The sequence below is a fragment of the Montipora capricornis genome, chromosome 9 (assembly GCF_036669925.1).
Source record: "Montipora capricornis isolate CH-2021 chromosome 9, ASM3666992v2, whole genome shotgun sequence".
NCBI classification, from domain to species: domain Eukaryota; kingdom Metazoa; phylum Cnidaria; class Anthozoa; order Scleractinia; family Acroporidae; genus Montipora; species Montipora capricornis.
In genome coordinates, this window is record NC_090891.1 from 49,886,110 (window position 1) to 49,907,129 (window position 21,020).

Consider the following 21,020-nt stretch of genomic DNA (forward strand, 5'->3'; position numbering starts at 1 on the left):
GAAGTCCTTTGCGTGCAATAACCGCAACTCCGCCACCTCTGGTCGCTCTTGGAAGACTGTAAACATTACAATCTTGTAAGTGTTAATCAGGTCTGTCATGGTAAAACAATCAATTCCTGTAAGCCATGTTTCTGTGACATATCTAGCTGGTTCTTTTTTATGGCTTACTTAAACAGTGCGTAATCTAGTAATTTTAGAAATGTAAGGTCATTTAAGCTTTCTGTAATTTGCGATGTAATTTCTGTAGGCAAAATAATTTTTACAGGTTATCTCACTGCAGTATCAAGAAACGACATGGCCCTTGGTAAATTGCACGCTCTTTACAAATTATCCCAGTTTGTAACAACATGTTATTAGACAATCAGAATCATGGAAGACTGATTCGTGGAAAATTACATTATTATCAATAAGTGCGGCCAAATGACAAACTGCCCTCTGTAAAACGCGCCTTTTTGCTTTCCAAAAGGGAAATGCTCGGGCTGAAAATTCATTTGCCGCCCTGATTCTGATTGGCTGCAAAGATGTCAAACAACTTCGCTCGGCCAATAATAATAATATGTGTTCAAGGAGCAAGAAGAAGAGAAGAAGCACAAGTACCAGCAGCAGGTGTTAGATGTAGAAATGGGTTCGTTTACGCCTGTAGTGTTTGGAACCAATTGCGGAATGGGAAACGAGTGTCAGCGGTTCTTAAAGCATCTCGCAGACAAGATAGCGCAGAAAGATACCGAGCCTTATCATATTGTAATCACTTGGCTCAGGACACAGATTTCGTTTGAACTCTTAAGATCGGTACATGCATGCGTTAGAGGTTCGCGAACGCCGTTTCGTAGCAAGATAGAGCAATCATTAGACTGTAAAATAAATGTAGCTAGTGCGGATATTTGAGATACACGGTCTATATGTTTTTTTTATGGACACTGGTTTAGCCGTCATTAGTATAATTCGATTGTATGATTTCAGTTAATATCTCTGCATCATGGAGTTCGTAATTTTATAGAATTGTGAAGTTTTTATTATCAATCATCTCTATTTCTTTTAATGTAAGTAAGTATAATAATAATAATAAAAATAATAATAGAGCGGTTTTCAAATTAGTGTCGTAAAACCAAAACCAAAGTAGTTATTTTGGCCAATCAAAAAGGTCGGAGACAATCCAGAAAACCAATCAAGACTCGAAGTAATTACACGTAGCCGACACAAAGCGCGGGAAAATGTGTACGCGCGAGCTACCATTTCCTATTTTTGAAGGGTTATCGTTGGCTATTTAAACACATTAAGCCCAAATGAGTGGTCAAGTATGATAATACAGGTAAAAGACTTTCGATTCAGAGAAACTTTTTCTAGGCCGTAGTTTCCCTTTAAGAAACAGACCCTGACGAACTGTTTCCGATATGATAAGGAAGAGCATTCCATAGTGTCGGGGCCAGAGGATACCATTTCAATGTAACAGTTGGTGCGACTTATTCTGGATGAGTTTTTTTTTTTTTTTGCTTTTTTTTCTCAATTTTTGCTCTTGTTTAACTGGTCATATTGTTGCAACAACTTTCCACGTCATAGTCTCATGGTACATCTCCGTCAGCCATTCCTAAAAAATCTAAGACCAACTTTATCCGCAATGAGCGGAAACGTATCAAAGACATGCTCAACTCAAGCAACAACGAAGAAACACGTAATGGCATTCGACAACATCCTCCTTTGACCTGATACCTGGAAAATAGCATAAACCAAGCAAAGCGCCCCCGTAGTCAAAGAGAGCTCCACCCAGCCAGCACCAAGACCCCATACATTTCAGAACGATTCAACTACAAAATTAATAACATTTTTCTAAAAAAAAACATCCCAGTACGCGTTGCTCACAAATCATGTACCCTCCGACGAGCCCTCTCTAACAACATGAACAGCACAGAGCGTAAAGTTAATTAATGTACCAGGGAAAAATATCTCATTTCCGACACCTGCCTGTGCCTAAGAAAAAATGCCGTCTATCAAACTAAATGTGAAAGCTGTGAGCAAAAGTACATCAGCAGTACGGCAAGGACTCCAGTTAATTCTCGGATCTCTAATTTTAATCAACACACCCAAACATTACCTTCGTTCATCAACACTTTATTTTAACACTTACATTTTACATTCCTACACTTCTCGCACGTCTTACCGTATGCATTGCGTGGATTATTCTTCTTATCTCTGATTATGCCGTTGACCGGCGAAAGCTAGGAGTTTTAGTATTTTATTTTTGTGGTAGTGCACTACACACTATGTAACCGGGTTGTAAAAGTGTAAGAGTGTCCGTGTGCCAATAGGCCTCAGCGCGTGCATAAGTCACGAAAATAAGCAGGTCTCTTGGAAGCGTGCTTGAATTTCAACAAAATGAGCTCCAAATCGGCAAAAATTTGTGACGCTGATGAATAATAAAGCAGCTGCTATTTCCAAAACGATGCAATTGGTGGTATTGGTGTCAAACTTTATAACACTTGAAAAAAAGAAACTAACTAACAAAAACAAAAACCCGGCGTCTTGCCATCATTTTGACACAGCTGTATCATTTGTTTCGCGAGGAAACACGCAAGGTAACTTGATCACGGCGCCCGATGAGTTGGATGTCACTTTCGATTTTGCGATTTATTTGTGCAGCCAAAAGTACAATAGAAAAATTGAACGTGGCAAAACTCTCCCAAAATATTTTTCGCTGATGGTAACTCTTTATATTCCCGGTTCAAAATTCATGTTGTTGTCATGTCGCAAATTTTGTTGCTGATGGCAAAATATTTCATTCTCGATCGACTGTCCTCAAAACTTCCTTCTGCTCTTCCTAAAAACCGTGTATCAATATTTATTTACTTTTGAATCGATATTTGTTTCGCATAAAGCAGGCTAACAAAATCTGTACCTTACTTAGTTCGCATTTTTGAGCGTTAAAATAGAATTTTTGGTCCTATGTTTCTGTTACAAAGTGGTATATTTTTGAGGACAGACTACCAGATACTAACCCCGCCGGACAGAGTTAACTTTAGTGAACTTTTGTATTAGAAAGCTGTCAGATGCTCAGAGTGCACGCTTAAACTTGAGGCGAAAAAGAAGTTGTGAAGGAAATTGAAAATGATCAACATTACAGCTTCGAAACCAATGTTTCTCTATTCCCTTTTATTTTCCTTAATCTTTGTTGGTTTAGTATTTTGCTGGTAACAACATGTCTTTTCAAAGGGCTATTTACCTAAGACATCTACCATGGCATATAGTTTATTTGTGTCCCTCGTACCAACGCTCCGCTAGGGCGCAAATATTAAACTACTTGCTTTTCAAAAGTGATGTAATTGTCCTGTTAACAGAATCATTATTATCAGCATCATAATCAACAATAACAAGTTAGAAGAGATGCGAGCTGTGCGGATACTATGAATGGATTCCAGTACATTGTAGTGGATTGTATTGTTTATGAAATTTTATTGTGGTGTTGTTTCTCATAACATTTCTCTGCCTTTTCCTCCTAGGTTTTAATGCATCTCTTTGTTATTTTTATTCGTTGCCCCTCCTTCCCATGCAAAGTTCCCCTTCCTTCTCTAAATATGAACGTAGTAGAGACTGAAAAGAAAAGGTTATTTGTTTTTACAATATCTCGATTGAAACAAGAATGACTTTCAAGGCAGTCTTACATTTCTTTCCACTGTTGTCCTACCTCCGTCCAAGCTGTAATGGAATTATGCACCGGATCCCTATTCCCACCACTAGAGGAGTGATTAGCAGATACAAAAACATTCGGAGCACTGTTGTAGACTTTGTTGAAGTGGATGTCCTAGGAAAAGCCGAAGAAATCTGTCAGTCACAACAGACCAATAAAGGAATGAAATGTGTATAATTCACCTAAGTAATCTGTTGTTATACCATAGATTTGGCCATTTATCATGCAAGGAAAAACGCTGTTGCAAATTCAAAAAAACGTTGTCTTACCCTGCAGAAAGCGTTGTTAAAATCAGCCGGAGGAGGCTGAGAGGCTGCAAAGTAGACAGAACCGTGTTCAGAAAAGAGAGGTCTGTGAAGAGACGAGAATGCCAACCAGTTCTACAAAAAATGAAAGAGATAAAAAGTCCCAGGTGAAAACGCATAGTAATGAATAAGACAATAATAACAAGTCTTACATTCATGGTCATCATTTACCTTTCTGCAAAGTCATAAGGCGCTGCGTTGGTAAATTTCAACCGCAAGTCAAGCATTCAAATATAGACCATTTTCACAAATGGCGGCCACTCTTACACTCTTTTAACTCTATGTTAATTGGACCTGCTGCCCTCATTTTGAAACCTTCTTTTGCAGTTTGCTCGTCGTAGCGAGGCTAGAAAGGCTTATCAGCATTAAAACAAAAGAATATTTTGCTTGGCCGCCATTATGAAAGAGGTCTATAGTAGCTCTCCATTCTGCTTAACGGTATTACTCGTGCTGGCCCTGCATTGCATATGGTACCCAATTCCCCGGGGAGGGGGGAAACAACTCCCATATAAAAGGGACGGGGGTGCTCGTAGGTCCACAGCGGGAGGTTTCGCGGCACCTTTTGGTTTATTGGGCGGAAAATGTTATGACAGGAGACATTTCACAATTAACTATTTTTAATTTTGTCAAGAGGCGGACAATTCCAAAGCCTTTTATTTTCACTAATCCTATAGCCAGTACGAATAAACAGGCCGGGAGCTCCGCTTTTAGGCTTGGCTAAATCTATATATTAATTTTGTCTAATTAAGGCTGGGAGTTTTGGATGGACACTAGAACTTAACATAGACACCGTGTCATTAGAGTATTCGATTTTATTTACTGTTTCATTTGTAATGAACGCCTTCTGTTAAAAAAACTTTACGTTAGAGTGGGAGGTATTCGAAGCAACCATTTTTATCACTATTAAAAACTATGAACGTGTCAAAATGGGTTGTTCTAGAACTGCTACCTCTGAGAGGTAAAAAGAATTTCATGCCACGCCCACACGACAGGATCTTGGTACCTCTTATAGGGGTTCTTTTAAAAATTTCCGACGAGCACCCCTGTCCTTTTTACATGGGATCCCCCCCCCCCCCCGCCCGGGATTGGAGCAATTCATGACTATCTTTTCTTTTTATAGTTATCATTTTCCATTTCCATCTTAAAAACGTGGAGTTACATATAACGAATACAACAAAGCCAAGAGTTTCATGGATAGTCCAGAAAGAATAAATAGAGATTACTTCATGGAAAATGCACGCGTACGATTTTTATTCATGAGTTGAGCAGCATCAGAAAACGAACGAGTGAGCGCATCGAACGAGTGAGTTTTTTAATACGAAACAACGAGTGAATAAAAATCGTACAAAGCATTTTCCGGGCTGTAATGCGTTTATTTCATAGGGTATTGAGGTTTTTTTCGTGATAGTGTTTGATAGACAATTTTATTTCGCACAAATGGAGTGGGGCGATGAAAGCAATAAACTATGGTTTAAAATCGCTCAACCGACAATTTATTTAATAAATTTACAACACTTACTGTAGTAGTGCAAAGTGAAAAGTGTTTTTAGTTTGTCGCTTGTCAAAGCTACCGACGCTTTGGGTTTATTTCCCATTCCTTGATTCTTTAGTTGTTGTTTTTTGGACTAAAGAACCTCTCTGGTTTTCTCAAATATCAGATCTTTTGTTATGCTTGGAGAATAGCCTTTTTCCTTCAGTTGTTGTTCCAAGCTAGCCACTAAAGTTCGAAGGAAGGACGGGTCGTATTCATTGCCGTCTTTAGTGCGGACGAAGATGATAAATTGGGGGGTCCATTGCAAAATTTTGGGGTACAGCTAATTAATATTCAAGAATTAATATTCGATCTATTTCCTCTTAATTGCTGCTGCAGTACCCTTTCAGATTTCTAACTTGCACAAAAATAAAGTCTTATCCCTCCCCACGAATATGTACTTAAAATGATCAATTTTTGGACTGTTATGCCTGTTGATTGAAAATGTATGGGCTTTCAAAGCTCTATCGATCACATCTGAGGAATCCGTATTCTGTAGGAACTGTTGGCTCCCCTTGATATAGTGATCTAGATCTCCACAGCAAAAAAAAAAGAGAACTGAATCTCAATTTCCCGTAAAAGAGCATCATTTATTTTAACAACACTTGAGGTGTAAAAAAAGAGTAAACAAATATATGCGATCGATAGACACTTCATCGTCGGCCCGTGCGGCCGTGACTTCGGCATGGCCACTGTTAATAATCAAGCGATTGAATGCATTCAAGTTTTCATGTTCAACATGTTAATTTTAACACTATTTCCGAAAAAGTTGCATAATTTGCAAAACAGACAAGTTACGTGCAAAACAAGAATCGAGACGATGACACATGCGCGCACGAAATTAATATCAACAGGGTCGCACAAAACAAAAATTTAACATACTTCGCCGTTGGATTCTCTGTCATTTCGCTCAAGATAAGCGAAATAATGCTTGAAATTCACTTGGAAACCATGCAACAAACCGAATTTCGACTGAAATGTTTTATTATCACTGGCGGCAGCACAGGTAACCCAGGCTCACTGTGTGCGTCACGTAGGTATTAAAATATAGAGAACATATGAGGCGAAGTTTAGGTCTAAAAATTTGCTAGAAAATGGGAATAAAAATCGATAAAACTTACCATGTGGTGAGCTGTTGTTGTCTTTAATACGTACACGAGGTTTCGGGGAAAATGGTCCCCGTTCACCTTCCTTCATAATATAGTGACAAGGTAGGAGACGGAAGCCAGCGTCGGGACTCCGATCGACCCAAAACAAGCACGATTTTTTCCGCGAAAATCAAATCCAGTCGCTAAATAAACACGCCAGGTTCGTGGAATAGGAATTTCTCTAAACCATGAATCCACTGAAGCATCTCCAGGTAGCAATGCGGAGCCACCAGACTCCGTAAAACTTGTAAGTTAACCTGCTAAAATGGCGGCCAGAAAGCGTGGTACTCACGAAGTGCCCAATTCAAAATGGCACTGAACTCTGGACGCCTGGTGACGAGTATAATAAGTTCTGGAGGGAGGGGAGTCCCAAATTGCTAAAAACAAAACTCACTGAGCAATTTGGGACTCCCCTCCCTCGAGGGAGACTTATTATACTCGTCACCAGGCGTCCAGAGTTCAGTGCCATTTTGAATTGGGCACTTCGTGAGTACCACGCTTTCTGGTCGCCATTTTAGCAGGTTAACTTACAAGTTTTACGGAGTCTGGTGGCTCCGCGTTGCTACCTGGAGATGCTTCAGTGGATTCATGGTTTAGAGAAATTCCTATTCCACGAACCTGGCGTGTTTATTCAGCGACTGGATTTGATTTTCGCGGAAAAAATCGTGCTTGTTTTGGGTCGATCGGAGTCCCGACGCTGGCTTCCGTCTCCTACCTTGTCACTACATTATGAAGGAAGGTGAACGGGGACCATTTTCCCCGAAACTTCGTGTACGTATTAAAGACAACAACAGCTCACCACATGGTAAGTTTTATCGATTTTTATTACCATTTTCTAGCAAATTTTCAGACCTAAACTTCGCCTCATATGTTCTCTATATTTTAATACCTACGTGACGCACACAGTGAGCCTGGGTTACCTGTGGCGGCAGGTGGAAAGTGTCGCCGAATGTCTCGCCTAAAAAAACAGCTCAGACATAAGCTCAAGCTGGACATAATGGTTGACAAATGAAATCATTCGACTGCAAAATCCGAAAATAACAGCTTACCTTGAAATTTAAGAACTCCATCATTTCCCCGTTGTGAGAAATGGGAATGTTCAATTTCCTTGTGAAATACGCCGTTCGCATGTTTTTCCTGGCGTTCGTAATTAGCATAAACATTCGATATTTTTTCTGCGTCCAATTGGACCCTTTGTTGATGATGTATTCAGTATTCATTCAGCTCAACCGCTGGAATAACTTCCATTTTCCTGTCTTCGACCTTCGTTTTCAAAAGTCGTTTAAGCAATCATACATCTCGTTTAGTTTTTTGAACGGCATTTCTGTTTTCTTTTTCTAAAATAAATTCCTCAACTGAGCAAAAAGAAGCAAACCTTCCCTTGGCCATTTTTCAAAGGGCGCGGTTTTTTTGCAACGGCTTTCGGATGACGTACCATTCGATACGTTCATTCATCACTAGTGAAATTTCGTCGTTCGCGTTGCTGAGTGGACGAACGATATTTCTTCGCAGTGAAATTTTGTCGTTCTTGTTCCTGATTGGCTACATTTAGAATCAGTACGAATTTTATTCACTTTGATTTTCGTGGATAAATCTCAGTACCTATTGAATAATATATAGAACCAACCAAGCCTTTAAAGCGGAGCTCCCGGCTTTTTTATTCTTACTGGCTGTAGAATTAGTGAAAATAAAAGACTTTGGAATTGCCAAAAATTGAAAATAAAGCAGCACTAAAGAAATTACAAATAAACACTCAAATTTAAGGTTGTATTCCTCCAATGCTTGTTTTGAATAACTATGTAGCCACCAGTGTGTCCTGATCACAGCTATATTTTGTCAAACTTGGATTGAAACCGGCAAAAAAAAGCAGGAATGAAATATGTTTTCTACCTGCACGAAAAGAATCGACTGTCAAAAGCTTTTGTTGACGTAGTATGACCGTGTAGCGGCGTGGAACCAAGGAACACCGTTCAGACAGTTTGCGTTCACATTTCTATTTGTATTTCCCGAGAGTTTCAATACACGACGCGAAATAAGAATGACAGGCCAAGTGACCCACACTACAGTATTCTATCTTTTCTGCTAGCTGCCCTTACCATTCCGGAAACGAAACACTATTTTTTGTTTTTTGAAATAGTTTCTTGTTAAAAGTCTGGTCCACAGCATGCCATGTTGCTGGTAAGTTCAACCTTTGCGGGGACATAACCTAGAAAATCCTGGTTCACATCCTATTGATCCTAGTAAAACTCCTGTCAAGGCGATGTTTTAGTGTATGGCTCAAATGCTGGTAGTGAATGTGCAGCTATGTCACTATGTGCTTTTATATAATTACGACAGGAAATTAATTACTTCCCTGTAATTATCAGTCATAAATGTAGCAGGCTTCGTACTCTTAAGAGTTTTTCAAATTCCATGACTTTCCATGACCTTTTCCATGACTTTTTCCAGTTTTCCATGACCTAAACTTTAGCTACCAGTTTCGAAAATGGTCAAAATCGTGCTTGCTTTTGGAGTATTTTCTGACATAACTCGCCTGCGTTTTATTTTGTCCTTGCTTCCACTTCTGCAATAATTTACGTACCACACGTAACTATAATTTTCCATGACTTTCCATAACCGACAATACTTCAATTCCATGACTTTCCAGGTTTTCCATGACCTGTACGAACCCTGTGTAGGAAATAAACTATACACTGCCTTATAAAGCTTATCGAGACAAACATATTTCATGTTAACAGAATAACCTCCAGAAGTCATAGCGTTCAACACACCTTTTCAGATTCAATACGGCCCAAGTCATACTGGTAATAGCTGGTAATGTACTTGGAAGTTGCACAATAGATTTTGCTTACTGTATGTCTTTCATAGGTACTTTTCAAAATTTGGTCGCAAAGAATTAGAATTCTTTTATTTTTTTCCTCAATGCGTGAGTGGGCGGAATTCAACAAATCCTGCAATCTGATTGGTTCCGGGAGCGGGCGGAATTTTCTCATCCGGCCTGCTCACGGCAGGCGGAATCCTAGCCTTGGGTGATGACCTTAAATTTCCAGGGTTTTTTTGCACCGACTCCGTTTACATACAGAGGTTATTTTTCATTAGACAAGAGGTTTGGAAATAGAAGTCAAATAAAATATATTTCTCTTTGGAACGTTTAGTTTGTAAGTCGCTTTAATACTGCATTCACTATCAAGCGCGGTGCGAGTCAACAATTAAAAGAAGTGATTTCAGAGAGGGTGGGAGATAGAGAGGAAAAAAATAAATAAGTTATTTACCAGAAAAGGGTCGGTCTATATAGCAAAAAACTGTGACATCGGTATTGAAAAAGCTACCCTCGGCCTGCGGCCTCGGGCAGCAATTTCAAGGCCTCAGCTGGCATATAACATATATGTATTTTGACAATTGAGTGCATATTACTGTGAGTATTTAAATTACAACAAATGGTATATTTTAAATATTTGATTCTGGTGCTATGGATTCATTTGGCATGGCCATCCTCAAGGAACTTGTGTACTTCTGAAAGTATTTTCAATTGTCGAGATATAGTGCACATCTTCACGTGTCGCGCACGTGACAAAGTGACCTTTACGTGCCCCGCTGCACAAAATGTTTTCACATCTCACCTTCGTTTCTCTTTCATTTGTTTCTGCAAAAGATGTTTCGATGAGTCATTTCGTTTCATCTTAAACCGTTTAATTAGCGTTTCTTTTCTCGAACACTTAGCAAGAATACTCATCGATCAGTAAAAAACAATGTGCTTAGCCACTTTTGAGTAAATACACTATTTTTACTTCGTTTCCATGGTCCAGTGGTCATTGTTAACACCTGTAATGAAGATAATCTGGATCCGGGCATTCACTATATACATTGTCGAACATCATGAGAATCGCAATGTAAGGCCGACGTGAGAAGGACAAACTTTTCTCTTTCTTTTATTTAGTGCTAAATTAACCATAGACCACCGTACTTTTTCAGGCCCGAGTATAGGCTACTAGTAGCCTCTTGTTTGTATTACAATATAATCTAGCATGTATGTGGGGCAATTTCGGGCTGTTTTGTAGTTTTAACCCGAAATTGCCTCGCATTCACGTTTGATTACATTGTAATGCAAATGAGAAAAAACTAACCGTGAAAAGGACTATTGACCACAACACTTCCTTTGGTGGCTTACCGGCGTTGTAAAAATATAAGTAAAATTTTTATTAGGGCCCAATTAACTAAAACACCTTGTAATAATAACTCTGCAGTTCTTTTTTATTTCTGCACCGCCTGCCCCTATATAGAACACGGCCGTAATGAATACACTTTTCATTCTACGCGTGAAAGCCATAAAATCAAATCTCACATTACTTGCAACACTTTCAATGTTATTTACATGATTCAGTGTAAATTATGTAATCTTCAGTATATCGGGGAAACCACACGTCGCCTTAAAGACTGGTTTAATAAACACAGACGCCCTATTTCAGTCCCACTAGCCGGATTATATCCAGACCGCAATCGAGTCTCAGAACACTTTCTTAGCAATAACCATTCACACAGGCACATGTTTCTCATTCCCATCGAAAAGCTCATCCATCAATCAATGCGTCTTTTAGGAGAGCTCGGTAAGCCCATCTTATTGAAAAAGCAAAAACTACAGAACCTCTTGGGATAAACAAGCGTGACGGATTAACGATCTCATTATTTAGTGTACAGTGTTTGAACGGCATTTTATTCTTTTGAAATTTTGGCTTGTTTATCCAGTAGCTATATCACGTTACACTATCATTTGAAATCCTCTTTAATGACTTCGTAACATGTGTATATATATATTTTGTAAATTCGTTAGATCTCCAAATAAACTTAATGAAAGCTGGTAATGGGCAGCCGAAATATCGTTGAAAAATACATTTTCGCGTTATTTTATCAGTCGTGCATCAGTCTACTTGACTTTCAAAATTATTTTTTAATCAATTTTGACTGATCACGATCTTCTCTGATCCAACAATGTGCAAGACGTATTGTGCACGGTTTTTGCAAAGGATTTAAAACCTCAAATTCACTGATAACATGGATGTCCAATATCGAAGATGTACGCTGTAAACTAGCTGGAGTGTCGGCTGGATGGCCTCCTGCATGAGCTCTAAACTTGAGCTCGTGATATGGTCAGGTGATACTGGTCATTATTGGCATACATGGTCGGGTGGACGGTCGTACGGTCGTACGGTCTTACGGTGAGCAAAACCAACTTTTCTCGCACAGATGGGTTACCATATTTTCTTACCCACGGTGCTCCGCTCCGCGCACCCATGGTGACTCACGTCAGTTAATACAATAATTTGGCTGAAAATGTTGTCGCGTGACACTGATTTTCTCACGTCATAGTGTTCACGAGCATGCAAACCTCAATATTATCCCATTATAAGGGCAAACTGCAAGCTACCTAAGCTAACTGTAGGCCAACCGGTGTGACGTTTAGGCTAACCAGAGTGGTATTTAGGCCAATCGATGTGTTATTTTAATAGGCTAACAAGAGTGGCTCGCTGGCTTGCAGATTATCCGGAATGGTTGCAGTTTTGCTGGGATTTTATAAAGCCCCCAGGAATGATGAAATAGCTTTGCAACATTTTTTTGTTCTTCCTTGCAGCAGTGCAAGAATTCTTTTAATATTTCATTTGTGCTGCATGGAATTTTTTTCTTCCAACAAGCGCTGGCAGGAACTTTTTTTTTCAAAATCGCCCACCTTCCCTCAACAGTTAAAGGGTCGGCCCCTAAGTGGGCATGTAGAAAACATTCCTCCTGATTCGCTCTCTGTCGATGGTTATTCTACCTTAAAGTTTTCGATAGATAAATCCAATTTTCGTGTTTCACTCCCCATCGATCAACGCATCACAAATTTCTTTTGAAACTAACCCCTTCACTCTACCTGATGATGAGGATGATAGGAAGCCAACGCCACTTTCATTCTGTCTCCTAAAGCCTCGTTATCAAGGTGAAATTTAAAATATATAAAGTTTCCTAATCAAACAAATATGCTTACAGTGTAAATATCCTCATGGGAGCCCGCGTAATTTTGCAGTTCTCTTAAACATAGTTTGAAAGAAGATTGCGTGACATCCTCCAACCAAATACTGGCCGCGTCCCTTTTTAATCCTGCATGGTGATGAACAGCGGTGATTAAAATTAAGGGTTTCTTTGAGAACTTTCCCTGAAACCAGAAAGAGAAAGTGTTTTAAAAACGAGAGAAGCAGATAACGATACTTCAGCGATGATCCTTCGCTAAGAAATCATTTCAATTCGCAGTATCACTTGTAATACTATCAAGATAAACATCGGGTTATACCGAATACGACCTCGCAATAGTCAAGCATCCTAATGACAAGACAGCTGCACGTTTTCTTTCAAACTCGGGCCGTGAAGTACAACAAAACCACATAAACTAGTTTTCAGAATGTAGCTAGAAGTGCTACACCCCGATTTATGGTGGGGAAAACAAAGATATTAAATTTACATAAAATGGGGAATGTCTTGCAATTCCTTCGGTTTGTAACTTTACAGAGTGGAGAATCCAAAATTATGTCTAAGAGCCATTATTCCCTCCTTCCTAATTTTGCTTTGAGTTTAAAGCAAGGAAAATCGCTCCAAAATCGTTCCTTACCGAAGGAAAATTCACTGTCTCACAAGTCGTCCCAGTCCACCAGTGAGATATTCTTGTCTCTCCGCTTACTCCACCGGCTGGAGCTCCCTGATAACCCATCCAGTCAACTGTTATGTTAGCAGTGTATTTCCGCTCATTAAATCCTGACGCCATCACGCAGGCAGTAAATTGTTGATAATTTACATTTTCAACCCAAGATACTGCAGCATCGTGGACATAGGACATGTCACCAGTATCCACATGATTGACAGTGATCTGCATTTCAATGGCTTTGTCAGGGTAGAAAACGTAGGGCTGGAAAGGAATGACTTCACAATGGGAATACCCTAACCATGGAATGTGAGGCATGTGACGACGACCTCTCTGGAAAGGAAATCCTTTCGAAAGTAATAATAAAAAGAAGAGAAAAAGAAAATATAGTAAGTAAGATTAGTCCTAGCTTTAACACCCAGTCAAGGGCCGGGTCCGCTCGAGATTCTTAACTATTACTAAGCTCTATTTTTGGCTAGTTTTTTATGGGTATCTATCCCCGCCAAAATTCAAACGTGTTCTTAAATCCAAAAATTTTTCAGAAAATAATCTTTATTTTACAATGTAAGTTTCAAAAAAGTCAAAACAGCTGATGTTATATTCCCACAGGAGATTCCCACAAAAGCAGTCAAGCTAAAAACAAGAGCTTTTGTGACCGATTGAAGTTCGCAAAAAAGATTTCTTTAGTAGCTAAAGTTGCTTCCACAGAACATACACTATCATAAATAATACACCACGCACTACGTTTGCGTGATAAAATGTCTCTGTTATTTTACCAGCGCTAAAAATATACTTCACAATTTGTGTTAATAATCAAACGCTTAAGGTAATTCCCTTGAAATTGTTCTACTCTCAAACTTTTTTGGAAACTTGGCATAATTCACATTTATGATATGTACATTAAAAAAATGCAATAAAAAATGCGGTCACCGTTCTTTTTTAAGCGTCAGCACGCTCTTAAAATGGGGTCTTTTTACTGTTTTCGCGTTAAAATTTCGAATCACCTTCATACAGAATTAAGTCTTGGTTACTTCAAAGACACAAAATTTTATTTTGAAAATAAAGCTTCTTTTATTTATATAAGCAGTAATGCTTCATTTACGCCGACTTTGATTCCTGGTTGTGACAATAGTGCACTTTTTGGGACAGTTCCGTGGTTAGCTTGAAGTCCTCGCCTTGGGTAAAATACACCCGGTATGGAACTGTTTTCCAAAAAAAAATTAATGTTTTACTCTCACACCTTTTTTCTTCTTCACATATGTTCTTTATTAGACTGTTCTTACCAAATACCTGAAAAAAAAATCGGGGGTCGCCGTGCTCGTTTGAGAGAAAAGGAGCATTTATTTCGCTATCGGGTTTAGTTTGAGCGAAATCTCTTACGTTTTGTATGCGCACGTGCTCATGTGCGCGCGCTAATGACGCGAAAATCGTGCCCAGTAGGGATGCGCAATGCAATACTAAGGAATTACCTTAAGCCCGGTGTGCAGTTCCAAAAATATGACAGCGACAATTTAGACGAAGTTGTTGAAATACAAGTAATCCAAAACTGTCTACTCGCTTGACAAGCGTGCGACTTAGGAATCACTCTGTTTAACTATCCAAAGCAAAACGAAAACCAGAGAACAAAATAAGATGCCCGCACAGTTTGAGGTCGATACGTGACATAAACAGATGATACCGACTGATCGATCGCCGAACACGTTTGTTTCCCATGGATAAACGTTTCCCCCTGTTTTCTTTCACGGCAGTACTTTCTTTTCTTTAAACGTGTCGCAAACTATTAGAATCGTTCGTTATCACTCAATTTGACTGCTCACTTGAGCTTGTTGAGTAGTTTTAATTTTTACCTTCTCACCGGCATACAAAAATTCGAAAGACGCGAGTATATTTTCTGTTCCGTCCGATTGATTTTATATCAACTTTTTTCCTTTCACGTCGAATTCGACGTTTAGTATATTCAATACCTTGCCGTGAAACGTTTTTTCGATGGTCGTCTGGCCACAAAATCAAATGTGTTGTGATTCTGTTCCTCGCAATGATGACAAGGCCTACACTTCGACCCCTCCCCAAACACACATTTAAAAAAGTGACCAGCCCCAACCAGGGTTCCCAACCCTGGGAACGAGGTTTGGTTGATACTTAATTTTGAACAAAATTATGTATTGATGTGCTGACCTTCGCAGCTGCCAGGATGCTGGATTGTAAAGTTGAGCCGCAGCAGGCACATCTCCTGTTCAAACAGACACTTATTGTCATACGTTGTGCCATTTGATGAACAAATTGGTTCTTGCGAAGATGGGCATCTGTCGATGCTTACACAGCGAGCATTGAATGGACCAAAAGCCTTGCACAAGCAATGATGCTGACATGTCACATTGAGACATGGGTCCAAGTCTGGAAACATGTATGAAATAGCATTTAGTTTACAATACGTTTCAACAAAAGTGTTCCTTCCCGTTTACCGAGTTGAAATAACTGGACAACAAACTCGTACAATACGTAAATTACAGCTTAACAAGATCTAACAAAGTCGAACCGCAGGAAAGCATAAAAGAATGCGACTTAGATCAAAGGTGTTCTATAGCTTTGTGCCAATGTTTTTCTTGGCGTCATTTGGTTTTTAATAATACCACCGTCACTCTATATTTGCCCGATGGTGTTTACTTAAACCCCCGAGGCCAGTATTCACTTTATCGCAGCTATCGGGGAGCCACCTTGAAGGCCCCTCTCTTGCTCTGACTTTGTCACCTAAGGCGAGCTGTCGTTGTCTTTTGCCCAGTCGTTTTTTCTTTATTTTCCACCTATAGACATGTAACATTTCGTTTCTGCTCAAACGGTTTCTTTTTTGGACATTTCTTGGGCTTTGAATTATAACTTCCACTTTTGTGTGTTATGAAGGTCTATGAAAGGTGGTATGTCATGAAGTCTTTGTTTCACGTTTGTTGGAAAAAGTACACCTCTCCCAACCTCCCCCTCCGGCGCGGGTTCGATTTATTAGTTGCTTTCTGGTCTCAATTTACCCAGTTTTGTTAAAGCCCTTGTTGCTTCGGTATAGTAGACCGTGTGCTAATTCTAATAATAATAATAATAACAATAAAGAATTTATATAGCGCCTTAATCCGTTTAACCCAAAGGCGCTGTTTACAATAGTTGTTACCTATGAAAATTAAAATGTAATAAAAAAGGAATATATGAAAAATACTAATCTTAATATAATAAATGTATATATATCAATCTTAATCATAAGCTCAAGTTCCCTAGTCATAATTGTCGTTGTAAAGTAAAAAGAAATGCTTTGAGTTTTTTTCTTAAAAAGCTCTAAACTGCTAATTGATCTTATGTCTAGTGGTAAACCATTCCAGAGTCTAGGTACTACAGCACAAAATGCTCTTTCGCCATATCGTATAGTGTTGGTACGAGGAATTACTAATAAATTCTTAGAACTAGAAAGCAGAGCTCGTTTAGGCTTGCACTAAATGAGGAGGTCAGATAGATAAAATGGTGCCAGATTGTTTAAGCACTTGAAAGTAATCAGGGAAGTTTTGTAGGTTATACGCCTTTCAACAGAGAGCCAGTGGAGCTCATGTAGAATTGGCGTGATATGATCATGTTTCTTTGACCCACTAACGAAACGTGCAGCTGCATTTTGCATTGGCTGGAGAAGCTGAATTAGGTATTTAGGGAGACCAGTTAAAAGAGAGTTATAGTACTCCAGTTTGTTTGTAAAGAAGGCATGGATCAGAATTTCCAATGATAATTTATCCAGTTAAGTGCGAATCATCCAGATGTTCCTCAAGTGCCAGAATGAAGTCTTGCAAACAGAATTGATATGAGTCTCAAAGGTGAGGGTGTCATCAAACACAACACCAATATTACGACATGAGGCAGTTGGAGTTACACCCTCTTCGCCCACCATAACATTAGAAATGTCAGGACGTGGTGAATGTCTTGTGTGGAAAACTAAATGTTCAGACTTATTATCGTTCAATTTCAAATGGTTACGAGACATCCAAACACGAATTTCAGCCACACAAGCTTCAACACAATGATGACGTAGCTGTAACGAGGTCCTCACTACAAGCGGGATTGAATGCCAAGTACAGCTGTGTGTCGTCAGAATAAAGGTGGTACTTTAGACCACGACTTCGAATAATGTCAGTTTTTGGTGAAGTATAAAGAGAGAAGAGCACGGCGCTGAATTTTCTCTAGCTCTTCAGAGAGATACTTAGGTAGACCATCGTGGAAAACTTAGCAAGCATATTCAGACACGGGCCGGATACACGTAGTATAAAAACAAACTAGCTGCGCAGGATCTCCTTTTGCACGCTTAAGTTGCCTTAACTGATAAAGCCTGGAGGCTCCTTTTTGATAACATTCTCTATGTGAGCGTTCCACTTAAGATTGTTTGAAATTGTGAGACCAAGAAGTTTTACGCTAGTTACAACCTCTATTGGTTTGTTATTGATAGTAACTGCTTCGAAAGAATCTGCAGATCTTGAGAAACTTATCTGCAACTACTACTACTACTAATACAATCCATTTCAACATATATGGACGTTTCTTTAATGAAATTTTTAACTCAACAATAGCGTAGCAGCACCGGATCCATTGATTCAAAACCAGTACATGTGGGTGATGTTTCACATTGCTTTGTAATAACAAGATCGCGGTTGTGGACATTTCGATGACTTGGAAAGTCTATCCTTTATACTAGGCCAAAAGAGGACAGCAAACTATTGAAATCAGAAGCTTCAGAGTCGTTCGGCTTATCTACGTAAATGTTGAAGTCACCAACGATAACAGGATAGTCACTTAATAAGACAACGTGTTCCAAAAGAGTACTGAATTCATCAATAAAAGTCGAAAAGGAGTATCTGGTGGACTATAAAGTATAATGATGTTCAAACATTCGTCGGTAGACTAAGCAAAAACATTTAAATATCCAAACGTCGAAAAAAGATTTAATATCGTTAGATTTGATATGATGGACGCTCCTGAATAAACCCTAGTTCAGATTCTGTTACGCCTGAATTGTCTTTCGAGGTGTCAAATTGAATATTGATAACATTGTTAAAGTGGTACTACGGCCAAAAAAAAATTTTGTTTTTCCTTTGGATTTCAAAACTATGTTAACTAAACACTAATTCACCCAAGTTTTAAGTTCAGATTTTAAAAAGACACCTGTTTATTTTAGCTGGAATTTTCTTATTTATTGGTCCGCCATTACTAACTTCAAAATCTTGAGAGAGCTGCGTCGAGGAGAAAATGACGTCAAACACTCACTAGTTTAAGAATGCAATGCGTGTGTACGCGGCCTAATTAATATGCAGCACGGGAGTTTCGGGCTTTCAGACTTTTCATCCCGTGTTTTACATATATAATAAATTGCGTTTACACGCTGAAATTTTAAGCTAGTGAGTAAATGACGTCATTTTCTCTAGATCCAACCCTCTGAGGTCCAATCGGCCAGTTTTGAACGTGAGTAATGGCGGACCATGAAATCCAAAAGTTACACTGAAAATAAACAGCCTTTGGATAAAACTCAAAGCTCAAAATTTTGCCAGTTAGTTGTTAAGCGAACACGCTTTCAAATTCAGAAGAAAAAAAGGAAATGATTTTTTGATCATAGTACCACTTTCAAGTTAGCTCGTCTTGGTTGAGTAGGTCTAGTTTCGAAATTTTCAAACTCAAAATTCGTTGCAATCCTCGATTCAATTGGAAATATACGTGAAGTATTTCGAGGTTTTCGGATTGCTCTAAATCGCTGAAGTAGGCTTACAGCTTTCAGAGTGTTCCGTGCTTGAGAGCAAATAGGTTTCACCTGTTGTTGTTGTTGTTGCTGTTATTGAACATGGCGAGCAGTTTTAAAGCCAGAGCATGACTCAGGAATCTTCCACCAATACCGTAATTTCAGGAGTGAAGACCTTGAATATCTCAGCATAGTGAGAAGATGATAATGTTAACTTATGTTTCGATGATAGTCCAAGGCGAATAAACCTTTCTTACGACATTAAACATGATTAAACTAAAAAATTGAGAGCCGATAAAAAAGCAACCAACTTTGTGCTCTTTTACAAGACTATCTTGCCACTACCCGTCCCAAAACACTGTACAGCTCCCGGGTTCCACTCTTATTCCAGATACCGGCCAGTCTTAGCCTCTTTTTCAGGTGAGTAGAATTTGCTCCCTGGGACCCAGGGTCACAATGATGCTTTCTTGCCTGTCAATTTACCAAATGACGCGCTGGTTCCAGCTAAACTTCGGACCAAAATCATACAAAATGAATTTGTTGATTTTGACTCCCTTCTTGTTAATCCAAATTTCGAGAAAAAGTTTCACATTCCACCTCCAACCCTCACCGGAAGTTTCTTTCCCATCGTTAGCTCTCAAGCCAGTTAACAAGGCGAAACGCATTAGCTCAACAGATGTTTTGGCTACAAGTTTTTGATGTGTATGTTGGTATTTTTACTGCACAGTATCCCCGCGAGGCCCCAGGCTTCATGAAATATGGGGCTACTATGAAGGATCTGGCTGCTAGGGGACATAATTGGCGTTTTTATGACGAAAACCATACATTGGGAATTGTGGCCAATGTCCCAGAGAAATGTCAAAAAACCCATTGCGGCAACCGGTGTCGGGAAGGCCCTTGATGTTCCCTGAGGCTATTTCTTCAAGTTTCCCAATGGGGATCAGTGCTCAGGATGCTATTTTTGAGCACTCGTGCCCCTAATGTGCTTCCAATGTCTCCAATCCAGCACCCAGATCATTCCCCCAGCCTACTTGTACAGGAGCTTCCAACACCCGTAAACAGTGATCGCTTGCAATTTTTCCTTTCTGGGTATGTCCCTTCAGTAGCCTTCAATTACGGTTATCTCCTACACTATGAGGGACCCCAAGACTCTTCATGAGCTAGAAAGAAAACTTTGCAATCCGCTTTTTCTGAAAAGCTGTTTTTTTAAACACGTTTTTAAAGACAATAACAAGCCAAATGAATGTAAATTTGATAACTTACACAGCCTCTCCGTTAATAAGATATCAAGGATACATTGTAACTGTAAAGCCCCTATGGGGGAGCTTCAATAAATGTATGTATGTTTGTAACGATTTATAGCCACATTGGTAAAAAGAGTGCTCCTACTACTACGCTACCACTGTTCCTCACAAGATATTGCTTAACTCAAAAGTTGAAAAATTATAGCTTGAAAGCGGTGTTCTGTATCTTGAGGAAAACGGACTCCGCGCCCAGTTGTCAAGAGCAGTTTAACGTTTGCGTTTTACAAATGAAGCCTAACACAACACAATACGCGAGGGCTTACTGCTTAAAAAAGGAAAGGCAAAAAAGAAAGAAAGGATGTGCGAAAACTGAGAACTTGTTTTTCTAATAATTCTGTTTCCGTTTTCTGTTTTGGCCTAGTCATTTCTCTTACCTCCAACAATTACGTAATCAATTTCAATGAGATCCTTCTTTCCGCCGTCGCTGTTATGACTTTTAACACACATCTCAGTCTCTGATTTTGTGGTGTACTAAAGAAAGATGGATTACGAGTGAAGAATAAAAACCAAACAGTCTATTTTACTTTTATTTCTTATGGAAGCAAATTGCAGTGAGACCATAAATCTTTCATCCCAATAAGTTATTAACCTCAATGATTTCCACTAGGACAGCTTTTTAGTCAAATTTGAATTTATT

At 39.2% G+C, this 21,020-nt stretch overlaps 1 protein-coding gene and 1 long non-coding RNA gene across 3 annotated transcripts in view; one reads left to right on the top strand and one right to left on the bottom strand.

The window, feature by feature from the left end:
• Nucleotides 1–21,020, top strand: part of LOC138015361 (uncharacterized) — a 210,818-nt gene that overhangs the window by 163,602 nt on the left and 26,196 nt on the right. The window lies entirely within an intron of this gene.
• The window catches only part of LOC138015357 (uncharacterized), a 43,259-nt gene that overhangs the window by 16,964 nt on the left and 5,275 nt on the right, over nucleotides 1–21,020 (bottom strand). The window contains exons 6-12 of one of the 2 annotated variants that reach the window (XM_068862364.1): nucleotides 20,758–20,854; nucleotides 15,506–15,724; nucleotides 13,530–13,677; nucleotides 13,301–13,331; nucleotides 12,683–12,850; nucleotides 3,949–4,059; nucleotides 3,677–3,793 (exon numbers count right to left, since the gene is read on the bottom strand). In XM_068862364.1, coding sequence (XP_068718465.1) covers nucleotides 3,677–3,793; nucleotides 3,949–4,059; nucleotides 12,683–12,850; nucleotides 13,301–13,331; nucleotides 13,530–13,677; nucleotides 15,506–15,724; nucleotides 20,758–20,854 — 891 coding nt within the window. Of the gene's footprint in view, nucleotides 1–3,676; nucleotides 3,794–3,948; nucleotides 4,060–12,682; nucleotides 12,851–13,300; nucleotides 13,678–15,505; nucleotides 15,725–20,757; nucleotides 20,855–21,020 lie in introns of both variants that reach the window. The other variant, XM_068862363.1, reaches the window with a different exon arrangement.